We start from the raw sequence: 20,029 nt of genomic DNA, 5'->3' as shown, positions 1-20,029 counted from the left end.
TTATTTAGTGATTGGTTTGATTTGGGAGTTGCTCTAATAAAAGAAGAGTCTCTAGTACCATATTTAGACAACCATTAGCTAATAATATATAAAGTTTGAACGATATTGAGGAGAAAGACACAAAACTGCCCATCTGTATTTTGTTAACTTATAATAAAGTTTGATTTGGTATTTAATTAGACACTAAATTGGGACACATCATGAAATGCAGAGGAAACAATTTAATCAAATTTGTTAGCAGAGAGAGATTAAAGAGGGTAGGGATGTGCGGGAAACATGTGCATGGTATATTTAAGCCACAAACATGCAGGGAGTTGGAAAATTAAGAACCAGATTAATGAAAGATTTTAAATATCACACACACTCAGCTGCACTAAACATCAAAACCCTATTTTGGATGCAAATTAACAAAGAAGGTGAGAGAGAGAGAGAGAGAGAGAGAGAGAGAGAGAGAGAGAGAGAGAGGTTGAAATATTGTTTGACGAATTCAAAGTTAGTGTAGCCGTTAATTCAAAGTAACTGTGAGTCCAACCGCTAATTCTTTTCAAATCCTAAAAAAAGAAACCAAAACAAACAAAAACTTCCAAAGCAAAAAATCTTTCTCCACAAACATTGCCTCATTCTTGGGAATTCACAACCTATCTAGGTTGTCGTCTCCTTCCCTCCACTTATAACCAAGGAAAAGAGTAACGAACCATTTGAAAAAGGAGAAAAAAAAAGGTACCAATTAGAGTTAGTTTCAGGCCCCTTCTTCAACTACATTTGCCAACCCTTTTCTGCTCTCAAACCTCCTCACCCAGGAGGGATGGAGATAGAAAAAAAACGAACAAAACTAAACCGCAATCTTTTTCTATCCTCCTTGCCATCACCATTTTCGACACCGATGGCTCTCCTCCTGGTCCTTCTCTTTACCCTCTTTGCCTCCCCTTCATTGGTCCTCTCCGCCTCCACGCCTCCCTTTACTCCCCAGGACAACTTCCTCATCGACTGCGGCGCCACGAACAAGGCCACCCTACCTGATGGCAGAGCCTTCAAAACCGAAGCAGAATCGGGACAACTATTGAAAGCAGAGGATGACAATAAAGCCTCTGTTGACAAAGCAGATGTGCCTTCACCTCTGTATTTGTCTGCAAGGATTTTCAAGAGCGATGCCACTTATTCTTTCCACATGGCTAGGCCTGGCTGGCATTGGGTTCGCCTCCATTTCTACCCGGTGACCAACTCGGTGTTCGATCTTCAAAAGGCCACCTTCAATGTCTTGACGGATAAGTACACTCTGCTGCACAACTTCAATATCGATCAGAACAAGAACAACAACACCAAGAACCAAGTTTTTCTCAAGGAGTACCTCTTGAACATAACCAATCAGCAATTCTCCATCAAGTTCTCTCCAATGAAGAACTCCGCAGCGTTCATCAATGCGATAGAGGTGGTTTCAGCTCCTGATAATCTGATCACAGACACGGCTAACAACCTTCAGCCAACCACCCAGTTTCAAGGGATGTCCAAATTCGGGTATGAAACAATGTACAGGGTTAACATGGGAGGACCTCTTGTTACGTCGGCAAACGACACATTGGGAAGGTCATGGTTGCCTGATGATGCATACATTAAGTCCAAAAACATGGCCAAGGAGGTGTCGGTTGGGACTTCTACGGTCAAGTACCCCGATGGAGTAACCCCACAAATCGCGCCACCAACTGTGTATGCAACCGCTGTGCAGATGGCTGATGCTGTTGTTAGCGGTCAAAACTTCAACATAACATGGAATTTCCAGGCCACAAATGCTTTCGGGTACCTAATTCGGTTGCATTTCTGTGACATTGTGAGCAAATCACTTGGCAACCTCTACTTCAATGTGTACATTAATGGGAACATGGCAATAAGTGATTTGGATTTGTCACACACAGTCAACGGTTTGGCAATTCCATACTACAAGGACGTTGTGGTGAATTCTTCCTTGATATCTGATGGACTATCAGTCCAGATTGGTCCATCCAGAATGGACAATAGCGCTCCCAACGCCATTTTGAATGGTCTTGAGGTTATGAAGATAAGCAATTCCGTGGACAGTTTGGATGGCGAATTCGGGGTTGATGGAAAGAAAGAGGAATCAGGTAGCAGCGGGGCTCGCAGAGGAGCAGTGGCTGCAGTCGGGTTTGGTTTGATGTTTGGAGCCTTCGTGGGGCTTGGAGCAATGGTTTACAAATGGCGAAAGAGGCCTCAAGATTGGCAAAAGAGGAACAGCTTCTCTTCTTGGCTACTCCCTGTCCATGCCGGAGACAATAGCTTCATGTCAAGCAAGAACTCAATTGGGTCTCACAAGAGCAACATGTACAACTCGGCATTAGGCCTTGGCCGGTACTTTACTTTCCAGGAGTTGCAGGACGCTACCAACAACTTCGATTCGAGTAAGATCATTGGTGTTGGTGGATTTGGCAATGTGTATATTGCTGTGATTGATGACGAGACTACTGTTGCGGTCAAGCGAGGAAACCCTCAATCGGAACAAGGCATTACAGAGTTCCAGACAGAGATCCAGATGTTGTCCAAGCTAAGGCACAGACATTTGGTGTCACTGATCGGCTACTGTGACGAAAACTCGGAGATGATCTTGGTTTACGAGTACATGTCCAATGGACCTTTCCGTGACCATCTGTATGGCAAGAACTTGGCGCCATTGACATGGAAGCAGAGACTAGATATCTGCATTGGAGCAGCTCGTGGGCTACACTACCTTCACACAGGGACAGCACAAGGAATCATCCACCGCGACGTCAAGACCACAAACATACTGCTTGATGATCAATTCACTGCCAAGGTAGCTGATTTTGGTCTGTCGAAAGATGCGACAATGGGGCAGAACCACGTCAGCACTGCAGTGAAGGGAAGCTTTGGGTACTTAGACCCTGAGTACTTCAGGAGGCAGCAATTGACAGACAAGTCTGATGTGTACTCATTTGGGGTTGTTCTGCTTGAGGCACTTTGCGCTAGGCCTGCTATCAACCCTGCACTTCCTAGAGAGCAAGTAAACTTGGCTGACTGGGGAATGCAATGGAAGAGGAAGGACCTACTCGAGAAGATCATGGATCCTCTTCTCGCAGACTCCATTAACCCCGAATCCATGAAGAAGTTTGGTGAGGCTGCTGAGAAGTGCTTGGCAGAACATGGTGTGGACAGGCCTACAATGGGAGATGTGCTGTGGAACTTAGAGTATGCTCTGCAGCTTCAAGAGGCATTCACTCAAGGAAAGGCTGATGACGATAGTACCAACAGCGTCGCGCCGCCTTCCACTGAGGCAGTCGCCTCCCCTGCTCCTACTTCTGCTATTGTGCCTCCTGCTATTGCTCCTACTACTGCCTCCAACTCTGCTAACCGCCCAGCTCCCATCCCAGAAGGCGATGAGGGTTCAGCTGAAGCTCACACCATCAATGACCAATCCGGAACGGATATATTTGCTCAATTTTCAAATCTCAATGGTAGGTAAAGTCTGAAAATTTGGTTCACAAATTGAAAGATATATATGGTCTAGAAAAACAAATTTGTACTTTGTGAGGGGGTTTATGGTTTCATGTTCGCAAGCAAAACTCTTTTTAAAATTTATACAATATGATGCACTGGTTTGAGGGATTTATACAATTGTAGTAGTACCAATAATCCTATACATATTTCAGTGTAATATATTTTGTAATTTATCTTTATTTGTTAGCATAGCTGCAAAGTTAGACTTTGAATATTTATTATGTATAGTCACATATATGTGATTTGCAAGTTACTTCTGCTGCAATCACAGGCGGCAAAGTAAAATTGTAGGCTGCTTAGCATTGATTTCAATCCAAAATAAAACTTGATGCTGTATATGGCAATAATATATGCAAGCAAGATCTAGAATTTATCTCTTTCCAATTAAGAAGAAGAACCAAATGTTGAAATGTAACACTTGAATTATCAAACAACTTCGAGCAATGCATTTGAACCACCACAAGACCTACATTCATTCCTTTATCAAACAATTGGCCAGCCCTAGATGATTGAGGTGTTCAATGAAGCCTCTCTTCAATATTGCACACTATAAAAATAACTAGTATGTAAAAATAGGGCAGCTATACTTACCACGGGTTTAATTGTAGCAATAGTCTCTTAATTATAGTTTGAATTGCATTTTGTAGTCTCCGGATCCGAATTTGGTGTCATGTTACGCTCTTATCCCTTTCCTTGAATTGAAACAATTATATGTTTTTTTTTTTTTTTTTTGTGTGGTCAAAATGGAATAACAATACCAGGGCAAAATGCCAAGTTACAAAGCCAGAATCCAAAGCTAACAAACAATCTCAACCAGAAAAACAGAGCAGAAAAATACAAACACTAGAGAAGGTGCCCATTTTTCGCCGAAATAAGTTATCCTTTGTGGCAATTCCATTCCGGACCGCTCTTCAAATAAAATTACCAATTTTCGGGGGAGCTTTTATTCGCCAAACAAACTTCCAGCAAACTGCATCAGCATTGCGAGAGGATGAAGGTCTATTTTGCTGTCTAGTAATTGAGGAGCTATGCAGCCAGTGATACCCAGATTTTACAGAGTAGCATCCATTCTTTTCGAAAGGCCACACTAGTCTATCTTTATTCCTCGTGCTTGCAAATTTAATCTTGGCAATGGCTTCAGCAGCTCTATTATCAATCAGGTGCCAAATTGGGTTAAGGTCCCAATTACGGGTATTAAAATTAATAATGGAATTGACTCTTTGCTCTAAATTCACCATACCATTAGCCACAGGTTGCAGCCTTCAACCCTTTAAACCTAGAATCCAATTATCAACCCATGGTCTAACTTGAGAACTATCAAAAACCTGCTAGTGAGCACATTGCAACAGAATATCTCTCCCTTGCAGTAAACTAGCCCATGCCCAGGAAGCCCGACTACCCTTTTTGGCTTGAAGAAAATTTTCATTTGGGAAATAAAGACTCTTCAAAGTTTTGGTCCAAAGAAAGTCAGGTTTGGTGATGAGTATCCAACATTACTTAGCTATCAACGCCAAATTAAATTCATGAAGGTCACAGAAGCCCATACTGCTAGACTGTTTTGAGAGACCCAAAATGTATCCTTTTCTCATTTCCACTGTATCCCCACCAAAAATTTGACATTAACGAATCAATTTCCTTACAGATTTTGGAAGGGAACACAACTATGTGCATTGGATAAGCTGGAACCGCTTGAACCACTACTTTCAACATAACCTCATGACCTGCATGCGAAAGAAGTTGTTGTTTCCAACCTTAGATTTTAGACATAATCATATCCTTAATGTACATCAGTGCCTCAAGCTTTGAGTGGCCCCAAATACTAGGGAGACTGAGATACCTCCCAGGATCATCAACCTGTGGCATTCCAAGAATATGGCAGAGACCCTGCCCCAAATTTGATGGAGTATTGGGGTAGAAGAAGATAGTTGGTTTGGTCAGACTAATTTGTTGTCCAGACGCTCTACAATAGGCATTTAAAAGCTGCACCATGTTTGTACAATTCTGCTCTAAGGCCCCTAAGAAAATTAAAATATCATCAGCAAACATGGGTAATTAGTACTTAGGTGAGGATGGTAACTTAAAACCCTTAATGAATAGAAACAAACATGTAGAAGACAAACACCAAGGATTCCAAACCAATACGAGACTTAGATAAATCTGAGCTACAAAGCTTATGAATGCAGACTAATCAAACCAAGTACATTCAAACGCAATACTCATACCTCTGCAAAACTAGAAGAACACTACGTGACAACCTATGCACTCATAAGGACCCGTCAATCTAGGCATTCCCTGTGCTAGCAACAACTAGAGTGATAGGTGTGTGAACATTCATCAACATTTCAGATATAATGCATACAATATGACTAGACATATAAACCAGAGAATCATACCAGAAGTATTTACCCAGAAACCCACCACTGGGAAAAACTGGGGGTCATCGATCCAATCAGGCAATCCACTAACAAGAATAAATAATTACAGAGATCAACATATACAACTCAAGTTTCCTAGTTCTATAAAGAAGCAGCTATACCTCTCCAAGCTATCTTCTTCTTCTCAGCAATGTTGCTTGCAGCTAGTCAATCATGACAATGGCAGCTTCATCCTTCAGCTCAGACATCTCATGACACCAGCAACACAGCACTACTCAATCAAATGCAGTGATGATAATGTAGATTTAAGAAAGGATCAATTTTCTCAAGAAACCATTCTTGAAGAAAATCAATCTTAAAATCTGAACTCTAGATCTAAATGATATGTATGACTTAGAATTTATAGAAGCCGATTTAGTGAGCAAAGGCAGATTTTATAAAAAACTGGTTTTTCATAAAATCTCATAAATGCAACCTCACAGCCCTCAACAAAGATTATGCCTGCAAACTTTCCAAAAAGTGCCAGTGAATGTGTTTCTAAGAGGTGACGGCTGATTATCATAAATGTCTCCTTTATAGTAAGGAGAAAGAAAGGTTACCATAGGACAAGACCTACAAATGTCAACAGTGTAATGGCTATCAAATAAGACAAAGAGAATATTTCTGGAAAGAGGTGTAAAGGCTAGCAGAAAACAACAAACTTGTACCATCCTTATGACAGGTTATTCAAAATAGACCAGCAACACAGAATGAAATGCAATGCATGATTTTACCTTTATTGAGTAATGCCAAAAAGCTTTCTGTTGAGAAGTAGGCACACGCTTTGTGAGAGGAGCAGACAATCGCTTTATGTGAGGACCACTTTAAGTCAACAACTTTAGTCTAATCCCAATCCTCTTTAAGCAGCTTATTACAAGATGTTAATGGTGTCAAGGAAAGCTAAAAAACTAATTAATATTAAAACCTTACAACATGAGATGGGAAAGAGTAGGTCTCGACCAACTTAATTTGATGCCTTACAAAAAACTATATTCGCAAGCCTTAAGCACTAATAATGAGATAACCTTGCTCACCAATAAGAACAAGTAAAGGGAGAGTGGGTTTCCCTGTCTCAATTTGCAGGTGGGTTTAAATCCTCATCCTGGCTGTCCATTAAGAATCACAGAAAAATGCACCATTTTGATACAGGTCATAATCAACTCCACCCACCTCTCAATGAACCCTATTCTAATCATCACTGCCTCCAAGAAATCCCACTCTATGCGGTCGTACGCTTTATTCATATCAAGTTTGACTCCCATTTCAAACACCTTCTTCGATTTCCTTAGTTTCAAGTAATGGAATACCTCATGAGCTAGGATAATATTATCTTGAATCTGGCGCCCAAGGACGAAGGCATTTTAGCTGTGATGATTAAGGTTGGGCATGTGAGGTTTGAGCCTATTTGCCATAATTTTTTAGAGAATTTTATACGAATAATTACACAACCCAATTGGACAAAATTGGGAAACATTCACACGACAGGGCATTTTCGGAATCAGCACTAAGTGGGTTGAGTTGAAAGAAATTGGGGAGACAACACCTTCAAAAAAATCTTTCACTATCCCCTGCACCTCAGCAAGAATAGTATCCCAATACGCCTGCTAGAACATTCTTTGAAACTAGTTCGGCCCGGGGGCTTTCATTCCCCCCATTTGAAAAACTGCATCTTTCACCTCGACCTCCAAGATTGGGCTAGTCGGCGCTGCATTCATCTCATCACTAACAATATGAGAAACACAATCAAGTACATCCCCCAGATCTCAGTGGCTACCAGTTGTAAACAAATTTTTGAAATGTTCCTCCACAGTCTGTCTAATTCCCTCCGAGTTCTCAATCCAAACTCCATCATCATTCTTGATCTTAGAAATGTTGTTATGGCGTCTATGTTGCAATGTGGATTGGTGAAAGAATGTTGTGTTGGCATCACCTGTTGTTAGCTATTTGACACAGGACCTTTTTTTCCAGTAACTGTCCTCCCTCGCCCATAGATCATTAATTTTTCCCACTACAGGTTGAATCAGCTCATAGTTATTCTCCTAACTCTCTTGCAGCAATCTTAAGTGGCTCATCGTGCTCTGGATCTCGTGATAGTTGTTCTTAAACTTTGATTTACTCCAACCTTGTAGTTGACCCTTACACATTCTCAATTTTTTATGCCACCTCCTAATCCAACAGCGACCAACCTAGGATTTCCAGCACATATTCACGATTTGATAGCTTTCCTCCTCCTTTATCCAGTGAGCCTTAAACTTAAAAAGCTTGATATGTCTCTTACAACTTGGCTTACTAACAAGGACCATAGGGCAGTGATCTGATCCCAGCACTGTTTCATGTAACACTATGGTGTTAGGCCAAGTGACTTGCCACACTATATTTGCTAAGCATCTATTCTCATGTACAAGATTCCCCGTTCTTATTCTACCCCTCCAAGTAAATGTGGGGCCATTCAAACCCAAATCTAGTAACCTAGTTTCTAGCATGAATTTTTGCAGGTACCATGGGGGGGAAAGCTTGACTTCGCTACCCCCTCACTTTTCAAAACTCTACAAAACTTCATTTAGATCTCCCCCAGACAACCAAGGAATGTACGTAGGACTAAAAGCGGCTTCCATCCAACCCCAAAACTCCGCTTTATACTCCCTATAAGGCGATCTCCAGCCCATGAGGCCAAACCCAAAATATCCCAAATTTTATTCCAAATCATTTCCCAACCTAAGAAAAGAAATGGGCCAAAATTTGGGAAAGCCCAAACTTAGGGCCAAATAACAGTCCAACTATTGCCTAGACCCAAAAAAGTTTCAGTGGAGTCCACTGGAGTTGATGTAGGCCATGTGCAGGGAATCTGACATGGGCCCCACATGCTGTTGTGATGCTGCCTTGTGGCAACTGCTATCGCGCCACTCGTCAATCCCTGGTGATGTTGCTGTTGGAATCCAACGGCAGCAATTCAAACATCGTTTATTTATTTATTTATATATTCTAATAGTAACCTAAATCAACCATCTAGATTAAATCCAAGCTATTTTAACGGTAAAAAAAAAAATCCAACAACTGAAATTTAAATCCAACGGTTAAAATAATATTTTAAATTAATCTAGATCATATCCAACCCCAAAACTCACTCCAAAATCCATAAATACCCACCCATTTCTCAAATAATCTACCAAAAACATTTTATCTATTCCTCAATTTATTTTTTCTTTGTCAATTTCATCAATCTCCTTTTATTCTTGTTGAAGATGTCCACAAAATCTCAAAGAAGTGTGAACTGGAGGCCTGAAGAAGATGAGGCATTGTGTAAGGGGTGGGTTTCCGTTGGTAAAGATGGGGATATTGGCACCAATCAAGCAAGCGACACATTTTGGAAGTGTGTATATAAAAAGTTTTTGGAAAATGATCCGGGTATTAGTGGACCCGAGCGACGAACATACCAAGCCATTACTTCTCGGTTCAAGACTATTAACCAACAGTGTTCTTTTTTGGAAAGCATGCTTGACTAAGGCCTATAGGAACCCACAAAGTGGCTTAAATCTACATGATGTGGTAAGTACCCCATTCTTATTAAAGCTTTAAATTTATATTTGTAATTTTATTCAACTCCAAACTTAAATTTATTTTTTCATGCGCAGGACGTGTATGCGAAAATGATCTTTCTTAAAGATAATAAGCCTCCAAATAGGCCGTTCAAGTTGTACTATACTTGGGAAATCTTAAAAGATTGCCCAAAGTGGAACGATATAAATGAGCCTCCCACACAACATTCTTCTGGAGCTAGTGCAAGTATGGTGAATTTGGATAACGACGCAGACGATATCACCATGCCTAGTCCGACGCCTGAGGGGTGAGATAAACAAAAGGTTGGAAAAAAAATTGGGGGGGGGGGGAGAGGGGGGTGGAAGATGGTTGACCCTTCTCAACAAACAATGGATAAGTACTTGGAATCATTGGTTGAGCAAGGCATTGCTTTCGAGGAGGATAGGAGACGAAGCTCAACATATTGGACAAGTTTATCCAAGATCAAGCTGATGCTTATGTGTATCAGAAGCAACAAGATAAGGAAACCTAAGAACCAAAAATAATGTGCATGGACGTGTTCAAATTTACTCCAAGAAAGAAGAAGTATTTGGGGGATAAACAAGATGAAATTATGAAAGAACATACATATAGAGTCAATGGTTTGCAGTTAATCTTGAAGACAACTCAGGGAACTATTATCCAAGCCCTCACGATGGTGGTTATTAGTTTATTCATATTGGGTTTCATGTATGGTGAATTTGAAATATTGTGTGTTTTCTTTTAGAATTATGTTCTGTGTGTTTTTTTTTTAATTTTAATAAAATTATATTTGTGGAATTTCACTTTTTTTAGGACAAATTGTTCCAAAATAAATAAATAAATTATGAAGTTATTTAAAAAGATTAAATGAAAAAAAGTTATCCATAAAAAAATATTAGACTTAAACCATTCTTAAACAATTTAATAAAGTTGCTGACTTAAAATTTGAGTCTGGAAGGTTGGGAGAAAAAATGGTTTGAGTCCAGGCAAAACCCAAATAATTACTTCTTGGAGGGAAAAAATTTGAATTTAGCCCCAAATGGGTTGGAGAAGGCCTAATGGGTGCCGTAAACCCAAGAACCTCTTATCACCATCCCAAACTCCAGGATCTTAATAGTTGAGTCAATCAGATTAAGAGAGTTCAACAAAACTTCAATTTCAACACTATTATCCCATCAAAGACTCAGCCCCCAGCGGCACCAACTGGATCAACATTAAAACCATGATAAAATCTCATTCTCCTACGTACTCCATGAATCATGTTGCATCTCATCTTTGTCTCCATCAGGAAAACAATAGGGGGTCTCTGCTCGTGATTAAGCCCCAAAGAGCTCGAACAGTCAGGTCCGACCCGAGACCTTAACAATTCCATAATAAGTAAATCATGATGACCTTGCGGCTATTTTAGGCCAGCCGCCACTGCCCCGAGATCCTTCCCCGTTCGCATCTCCTCCCTTCCCGTCTTAGCCCCAGTCCACTCACCAAATTGTTGTATATTCACCTCCAAGAGATTTGCCTCTGCGATCAAATCCAACCCTACTTTCCTCTGCTCTCCCATCGGCAAGGCCATCTGTTTAGTTTGATCGAAAGTCTCTCAAATTATCTTTGCTCTTGTCCAAGTGTCGTAGCTTCCCACTCCAAATGAAGGTTCAAATATGCATTCATTATTAAGGTGCCCGATCCGACCACACCTATAGCACAGATCTGGAAATCTCTCATATTGAAACTCTACCCATGTTTCTTTTCCTTCCGTTCTCTAACCAAAATCCTGGTACAAGAGGATTCCTAGTGTTAACCATGACCATCACCCTCAAGAAGCTACAAGCTTGGTTGGGGCTCTAATACTGGAGCACCTCTCCGATTTTGCTCTCCATTTTCTCAATATTTTCCTCTGAGCAGAAGTTCAATGGAACTCCTCGAATCTGCACCCACTACGGAACCATCGCCATGTCAATATCCTCAATCGCAAGCTCCGCTGGCCACCTTTTGACAGAGAAACATTGCTTCATGACTGGGGACCGTTGTCTAGGATTTTGCCAGCCATATCCTCATCTCTTATTGTTATAGCAAATAAATTATCCTTGCCATTTTCTCTATTTTCCCACCCCATACTCTTGCCAGGCCGTGCGAAGGAGATTTTTTATGGCCCCTCTATTTGGCATTTTCTCTGCAATTACAGCACCGACATGCTTGGGCCCTTGCTCCAGGCTAGATAAGCCGAGAGACTCCCAATTGGACCACAAGTTCATCTTCATGGGTGTTTTCCATGTGGACGACAACAATTACAGCATTGAAGTTCCAAAAGATTGGGGTTTTCCGAGTGGACCAGATCTTTCTTTAACCAAGAATGGGCGCAAACTAGCTTTGAGCACTTGGTCGGGTAAGAATTGCTGATGAACAGGGGGTGTGGAGATCATAGGTTGTTGACAAGAATTTATGAAAACAATTATCACAATTCAGAAGTGCAGGGCAAAATCAAGATTGCAGGGTATAATAAAAAAAACCTATGGAATATGTTTACACCGTATTTGACAGATCAATGAGAGTACCACACTTGGAAAGAAGGGACCCATGAAGATGACCCCCTCGAAAGTCACAGTCGACTGCATCTTGCATATCACCATCAAAAGGGAAAGCCCTCGGCACCCAGGATTGCCGATCGTGAACAAAAGACTCGTTTCACCTAGCATTTCTCACAAGTACACATGGAACCACTACAAACCATGTCCATAGTTCCATATCGAAATTTCACTAACGATGCACAACTCTCAAAATCTATAAGAATGGGCACAAATCCTAAAAAAAGAGGTACCTGCGACATTCGGCAAGCCTACCATTATTCTGTCCAGATTACTATTTTCTCCGTACTTATTCTAAATTAAGTCAAAAGTGACAACATCATTAAGTTGGTCTCAAAAGTGTTGAACCATTTTTCAGAATCAATAGAATATATTAACAACAAATCTATTTATTTATTTATTGATTATGTTAATACAACAATTGCAGTCTAAATTTCCATCTAATTCCCCAACTTCATTTTTTTTTTAAAGAAAATTATAGCAATGCTCCCTCGACTATGACCCAACTTTACTTTTTGTCCCTCACGTCTCAAAATTGTTACGATGATGTTTCAATTAGATCTCGCATTGCACAACTAGTCCTTTTCATCAATTCTGTTTTTTTTTCCCATTAAAATTGATCACAAGTCAGGCACACGATATATATTTTAGGGGTAATTAAGACTTTTATGTAGCCACCACCTCCGTCTACCATCCTTTCTCCCAATTTCTCTCTCTTTCCCGTCTCCCTTCGAATGTACCTAGCGCACCCCAACCACCACCCTGGCAAATTAAACCTAAGGGGTTAATGACCAAAATGGTCCTCTAACTATTGCTCAAGTATCATTTTGGTCCACCAATTAAAATTTTCATTTGAAACGTTTTTAAACTTTTTATTTTGTACCAAGATGATCCATCCGTCAAAGTCTGTGCATTATTCTGTGAAATCGAGGGACAAAACCGTGTTTTTAGGTGAGTATCCTCCTCTAAAAGGGTTATTGATCCCAATGATTCTCCAAATATTGCTCCAGTATCATTTTGGTTCACCAACTAAAATTTTCATTTGAACCGTCCTTCAACTCTTTTTTTTTTATCAAGATGGTCCTACTGTTAAAGTCTGTCAATTTTTTTGTTAAATTGAGGGGTAAAAATTTCTCTATGAATTAAAATAGTAATATATAATTAAAAATTAAAGGAAACTATTATAAAACTTAGAAAATTTGAAAAAATTGAATCTCACCAACCACATGGCTTTTTTTTCGTGAGACTGACCTAACAATTCATAATAAAAAATTCTCTATTGTTTAAATTAATTAAAATCACATAAATATAACAATAAAATAACAAATTTTTTAAAAGAGTAAACAATAATTAAAAATTAAAGGAAACTATTATAGGAACTTGTACCTAATTTTAAAATTGAAAAAATTGAATCTCACCACCAACATGGCTTTTTTTTTTTTTTTTTTTTTGCTGATATGGACTTTAAAAGTAATAGTTTTTTCTCTATTGTTTAAATTAATTAAAAATTTTAAAATAAGATAAATACAAAAATAAATAACAATAAAATTGACGGACTTTGACGGTAAGACCGTCTTGATACCCAAAAAAAGAGTGGAAGGATGATTCAAATGAAAATTTTAGTTGGTGGACCAAAATGAAAATTTTAGTTGAGGGACCATTTCAGTCATTAACCTTTTTTAAAATAATATTTTACTTTTTTGCCCCTCAGTTTAACGGAATATTTGACAGACTTTAACGGTAGGACCATCTTGATAAAAAAAAAAAGTTGAAGGACAGTTCAAATGAAAAATTTAGTTCGTTGACCAAATTAATACTGGAGCAATAATTAGGAGACCATTTAGGTCATTAATTCTAAACCTAAGCAACCCAAACCCATCATTCCGACCACCCCATACCTTGCTCCTCTTCCCTCACTGCGCACACCACCCCATCCCCAAAAATTCTCAGCACACCCAACCTCTTCTTTTCCTCCCCAAATTCAACAATATTTTCCCAAATCCAACACAGTTCAAGGTCAAGCAGGAAGGACCCATCTAACAAACTGAGGGTTGATCCAGTTTTTTGTAGTAATAAATTGGGTTTTTTTTCTTCTTCTTTTCCATGGGAAGGTAGTTCAAAGCTGAAGATAAAGGGCTACTGGTTGAGAATCACTAGATCTTTCTTGCCCTCTCACCTCTGAACTTGGAGAGGCTAAGATCGAATTGGATTAATAGGAAAAGAGAGAATCCTTTCCATTTCGTTGCCTTAGCTGGCATTTTCTTTTTGCTTTGAGGTCAACAACAATGATGGAATCTCAGGAAATGGAATTTGGTCTGTCTCCTAGTGGTTTTTGGCATTTGGGTTTTTTCTTCTTTCTATGTTTTCTATTGGGTTATTTGCAGCAATGGTCCCTCAACTATACCCGTATTTATATTTGGGTCACTGAACTCAATTATTAGTTGCAGAGGTCACTCAAATATGTATTTTGTTGCACCAGTAGTCCTTCCGTCAAATTCTGTTAAATTGTCTGTCAAAAGTGAGGATAAATTCAGAAATTCGCCTATAAATTCGCCTCCCCCTCCTGAAACTACGAAATTTTTTATGCAAAAAAAAAAACAAAAACAAAAGCTTTCCTTTTTAATCTCTTTTAATGTTTATACACATATTACATGGCAATTCTATTTGAAGACTCATCCAAATAACTACAATTAGATACATGAAGCAGATGAACAATGACTTCAGGCAAATTATTTTTCACACCAACACCACGATGACCTCGAATTGAATGGCTGAAGTAAATGATATTTGCTATTTCAGAAGTGCCAAGAGTCTGTGGATACCTCCCTAAAGGAAGCTGATGGTCCTTTGCTCCACAACCCTCCCCTTCCTCACAACCCTCCATTGCTACAACTCAATCCTTGCCAACACTAAAAAATTCAATTAAAAAGATGCCGCACATCAACAAGAATATTTTCAAATATTCATAATAAATACCTTCAGACCAGCAAACAGATTCAAAATCTCGCATTTTACCTTCAGACCAACCCTTCTCCTAAATCGCGTCGGTCTTCCATAATCTTCAAACCCAATTCAAATACACCAATTTAAAACCCAACCCTTTTGCAAGAGCCACTAAATCTGACTCATGGGTGCTAAAATTTGTAGACTTTTGAAACAAAAATGAAAAAGGGTAAGTGCTGAAATGATGAATCTTTGGATCTCCCCGAGAGAGCAAACAAGAATGAAAGGTTGAACCATAGGTTCGGCACAAGAGGAATCTTTCTTGGACTCAGTTCGCCGTCAGTTTGCAAACCATCGAGAGGTTGAGAGGGAAGAGGCGTTGGTGGGTTAGGGTTTTGAAGTTTTGTGTAGCAGATCTGTGGGAATTTTTATTATTTGATATTCAATTTGAATTTTCGAATTTACCCTCACTTTTGACAGAAAATTTAACAGAACTTGACGGAAGGACTACTGGTGTAAGAAAACACATATTTGAGTGACCTCTGCAACTAATAATTGAGTTCAGTGACCCAAATGTAAATACGGGTATAGTTGAGGGACCATTGCTGCGAATAACCCATTTTCTATTTTGAGAACTCTTTTTCTCTGCTTCTTCTTTTTTTACTTTGACCGGGTTCTGTAGGAAGAATCAATTAAAGAAGAATCCCGTGAAATTGATGATGTTTGTTGGGTTAGCTTAATTAGGAATTTACAACTAACTTATTTTGGATTTTTGGGTTTAGGGATTTCTTCTCCTTCCTCTTTCTGGTTTTGGGTTTAGGAATTTACAAACCATGGCATGATGTCGGGCTTGGTTATCTGAATTTCTCAATTTGCCCTTAATTTTGACAGAAAATTTAACTTAGTTGACAAAAAGACCAATGATGCAACATAAGATCTAATTAAAATACTACTGTAACAATTTTGCGATATGAAGAACAAAAAATAAAATTTGGTCTTATTTAAGGTAACATTGCTACAATTTTTCCTTTAAAAAAGTACTAATTCACACAGAAGCAACGAAATCTTTGACTTGGGAAAGGAGCTGGTTGGATTCTGGCAATTCCGGAAACACATAGAAGGCATGGATACTGTTTGGATACTCGATTATCTTAGCCTCTTTCCCGGATTTCTTCAACCACTGATAGTACCTCTTCTGCCAGTCCAGCAGCGGGTCGAATCCCCCGACGAACACAAGCGTGCTCGGATAATCCAGACCCGATATGTCCACCGCGTTGGGCCCAGTCACGTTCGCAGCTTCGTGGTCCCGATTCGACCCGTCCGGCAAAAACGCCTTCCAAAGCCAGTCGGTTCGGGTTATCGACACCAGAGGCGCTCCGTGGAGTCGGATCTCGGACTCGACCCGGCCCTCTCCTCCGAAAAACGGTTGTATCGAGATCAACCCAACCGGTTTCACCACCCGAAACCGGTCCTTCTCCCGAGCGGCCCGAACCGCCACGTGGTGGGCCACGTTGGCTCCGGCGCTGTCCCCGGCTAAGAAGCACCGGGATCTGTCTGCGTTTTTGGGGAGTACGTCGTCGTTTTGGTCGAGGAAGGTGAGGACGTCGAATCCGTCGTCGTATTGGGAAGGGTAGCGGTGCTCGGGGCAGAGGCGGTAGTTGACGGAGACGACGACGGCGGGGATTTTGCGGGCGAATTTCCGGCAAACGGTGTCGTACGCGAATGAGGCCGGGCTGAGGTAGCTGAAGCCACCACCGTGGAAGAAAACGACGACTGGGAGGGAGGAGGAGGAGGGAGACGACGTCGTATCGGGGACGAAGAGACGGAACCAGAGCTGGCGAGTGGGGTCCACAGTGACGTCAGAGGTGGTGACGCCTTTGACTGAAGCAGTAGGGGTGGCTGAGGACTTGAAGTCGATGAAGCTGAGGAGACGGCGGTTGATGGTGCCGTCAGCGCGGCGAGCATGGTCCGTTAGTTTTGACAGAACCGATACCGACAGGCGGGTCTTCCACGGAAGAGAAGCCCATGCGGATGCGGCGGGTCGGGAATTCGAACTAGACGACGTCGTCATGGATGCCACCAAAACCAATCGATCGCCAATAGAAGGAGATTTTCTGCTGGTTTTGTTTTTTTGTGGTAGATGAGTGAGAGGGAATAAAATGCATGCAGCAACCAAGCCAACTAACAACTCAAAAGCTGTCAAAGTTTTATCTGTCGTTTTTACTATTGTGGTGTCGTATGGGTTCACCGCAATGGTGGGTGAGTATTGAATGGGAGTAGGTATTAGGTTGAGCTAGTCGCGTTTTGTTAGTTACTCTACTGTCTTCATTTTCATTTACGGTCAAAGTTTCCTAGCACTCGTTTGGTAGCTCGACTTGAACACGATTGTAGTTGAGTGTTGTACAATTTAATAAGTCGAATTCAGTTGTCCAATTTAATTGAACTAATTCAATCCCCTACCTACCAAGCGTTACCCTACTGTCTAAATGGTGAAATTTGGTTGGTACTGCATTGGGAATTGGGGACTTCCATACCTTTGTATTTCTTTCACGTTATGTAGGTAGGGTCCATTGCAAGATTGAGCGTTTATTTGATAGATTTTTCAAACTTATTGGTGGTGCAAGTGGGACTTGGTTTGAGGAACTTACCATATTTGATTGTAGATGTATTACTTGACATGTGTTTTTACTGGTATAATCCTAGGGGGATGGGGCCTTTCATCGGAGGCAAAGTTCATTCTCTACATTTGCGGTTGAGATGGTAGACTATTTAGGTAGTCTGATGACAAAATGCTCATTGGCAAGAGTGGACCTAAGTCTAGGTTAGAGTGGGCTCCAGCCTAGGGGAACATTTATAAAATATTGAACATGGTCTTATTATTATAGGCTTATTTCTACTCAAATAAATATTAGTCCACTGCACCAAATCATAATAGCCCAATCTAAGCACAGTAAATAATAGCTCAGTCCTCTATTTAAAATAAGTCTACTCCTGAAGCATATAAGAAATAATAAACATCAATCCAAACCTATATAAATTTGATTAGAAGCAGAACTCACGCTAAGGCTCTACCAACTTGAGCTATTCTAATCGTACTGATATTGGGCTACACCCACAGAGAGCAAACAACAACAAAATTCTTCTAACCACCCAAAACGCCATATTTAAACCTTGAGAGCCTAGAGGAAATAGCTCTCCTCCTCTAAAAAATTGTACCAACTCATCTTTAGTGGGTTCTTCAATCTTGGTAAGTTTTATTTATTAATATTTTCAATTTTCAATTTTAATTGTTGTTGTTAAGTTTTTATGATTTAGGGTTTGAGTGAAAACGTTTGGAGATTGTTGATATATGTTTTATTTTTACAACTTCAATTATTAATTAGCATATATGATTTTTGGTGTCTAGTATTTCTTGTTATGATATCATGTCACATGATGATAATAGACCGGCAAAGAGAAGAAAAACTATTTATTAATTCTTCAAAAAAGTAGTAATTATAACAAGTATACACTTTCTGCATCTAATGTTGATACTTCAATACCTGAGGAACTTACTGAACTCATATCTCATTAGGATTCTTGTTCGAATTTATCAAATATGTTTAATGCATCTTGTACAATTGTTGAGAACTTGATTAACGATAGAGCCACTAATTCTATACATGGGGAAGCGACTGCTACGTTCAAAGCGATGAAGTCTTACGAGTTCATAATATATTTCCTCAATAAAATAAAATAAAAATTAGCCTACCCTTAAAAAAATTCTTGAGTCCGCTATTGCTCATTGGGTATAGAGGAATTCGCCTAATCCCTTAGGTTAGAGCCCAGTTTTTATACTTGTTTAATCCTTATACATCAATTAACTGCTATCGCCTTTGACTATAAAAAAATTATGAATAGATTGATATATACAATTATTAAAGATTAATAATGGGCGTATGTGGTGTTGATTGGAGAGCAACATAGTTGAGGAGACCAAAATAGAGAAAAATAATAATTGAAAAACGACTTATTAGGGTTGTACTAGAGGATTCTATTTTTGTACTGTTATATTGTAGAGAGAATGAGATAATTAAGTTTATGTGTTTATTATTTAAAAAAATTAAAAACATTGGAGTAAGAGGACTGAGTATGATTTGCTGCATCAGGCATGATTTAAGTTGGACAAGATAGCAATGCATCGAGGTTTTTAAAGATTACTGGCACACACGTATTCATAGTGAAGAGTTTATTTGAGGGGTTCAATCTCACTATCAATAAATATGAGAAAATTAATAGACTTGAACATTCTAAATAGTTTGATGGTTGAATTGAATCCTTCAAATAAGCTTCTCACTCTAAACTCCTCGTTGTAGAAGTTTGGGTCAAAATTGTTCACAAACTTAGGCCTAGCCTTGTTGGCCTTAGAGGTTGGGTGAGGCCTATTCTTTAAGGATCCGGACATGAGGGTTTTTCCCATGGCCGGGTAGCAAATGCTTGATGTACACATCATGCGTTGCACAAGTTGGAAAGAGACACTTCACTCCATTAGGATATTTCAAAATAAATAAAAACACCATTGATGATTTCCTGTACTTCCGTTTCTGCAACATCTGTTTGGATTGTTACCTTGTGGTTTATAGTTTTTAATTCGGAGAGGAGAGCGTTAAATTGGCTGAAAAAATAAAATCAAAAAGGAGGTGGTGGGGAAGTCCAACTAGCGTGATAATTCAAGAGAAAAACTGCATTTTACCTTCCTTTTTTTTAATCTCACTCTCCATTTGATTGGTTAATAATGAGTGAGATAAAGAGAATGATGCATTGCACCCGTGCCATGATAATTTTTCTCATTTACACACGAATCAAGTGGTGCTTTACATTTTAAGATAAAGTAAAAGATCCTCATATATCATAACAAAAAAAAAATTTAATAAATCAAATATAAAAAACGAAGATGAAGAAGAAGAAATAAGGGTAGGGTAGCCAAGGCCAATGAACAAGAGGGAATGTAGACAAGGATGTGGTGAGGTAGGC

General features: G+C 39.6%; 2 protein-coding genes across 2 annotated transcripts; one reads left to right on the top strand and one right to left on the bottom strand.

The window, feature by feature from the left end:
• LOC18767189 (probable receptor-like protein kinase At2g21480) lies at window positions 451–3,686 on the top strand. Its single transcript, XM_007199644.2, has one exon. The coding sequence runs from the start codon at window positions 806–808 to the stop codon at window positions 3,485–3,487; it is 2,682 nt and encodes an 893-aa protein (XP_007199706.2). The 5' UTR covers window positions 451–805; the 3' UTR covers window positions 3,488–3,686.
• Window positions 15,938–17,599, bottom strand: LOC18767954 (probable carboxylesterase 18). The gene has a single exon (XM_007201431.2). It carries the CDS (start codon window positions 17,085–17,087, stop codon window positions 16,062–16,064), a length of 1,026 nt encoding a protein of 341 aa, XP_007201493.1. The 5' UTR covers window positions 17,088–17,599; the 3' UTR covers window positions 15,938–16,061.

This window comes from Prunus persica, chromosome G8 (assembly GCF_000346465.2).
Source record: "Prunus persica cultivar Lovell chromosome G8, Prunus_persica_NCBIv2, whole genome shotgun sequence".
Taxonomy (NCBI): Eukaryota; Viridiplantae; Streptophyta; class Magnoliopsida; order Rosales; family Rosaceae; genus Prunus; species Prunus persica.
The sequence above is the reverse complement of the archived record's forward strand: the minus strand, read 5'-3'. Positions and strand labels throughout refer to the sequence as shown.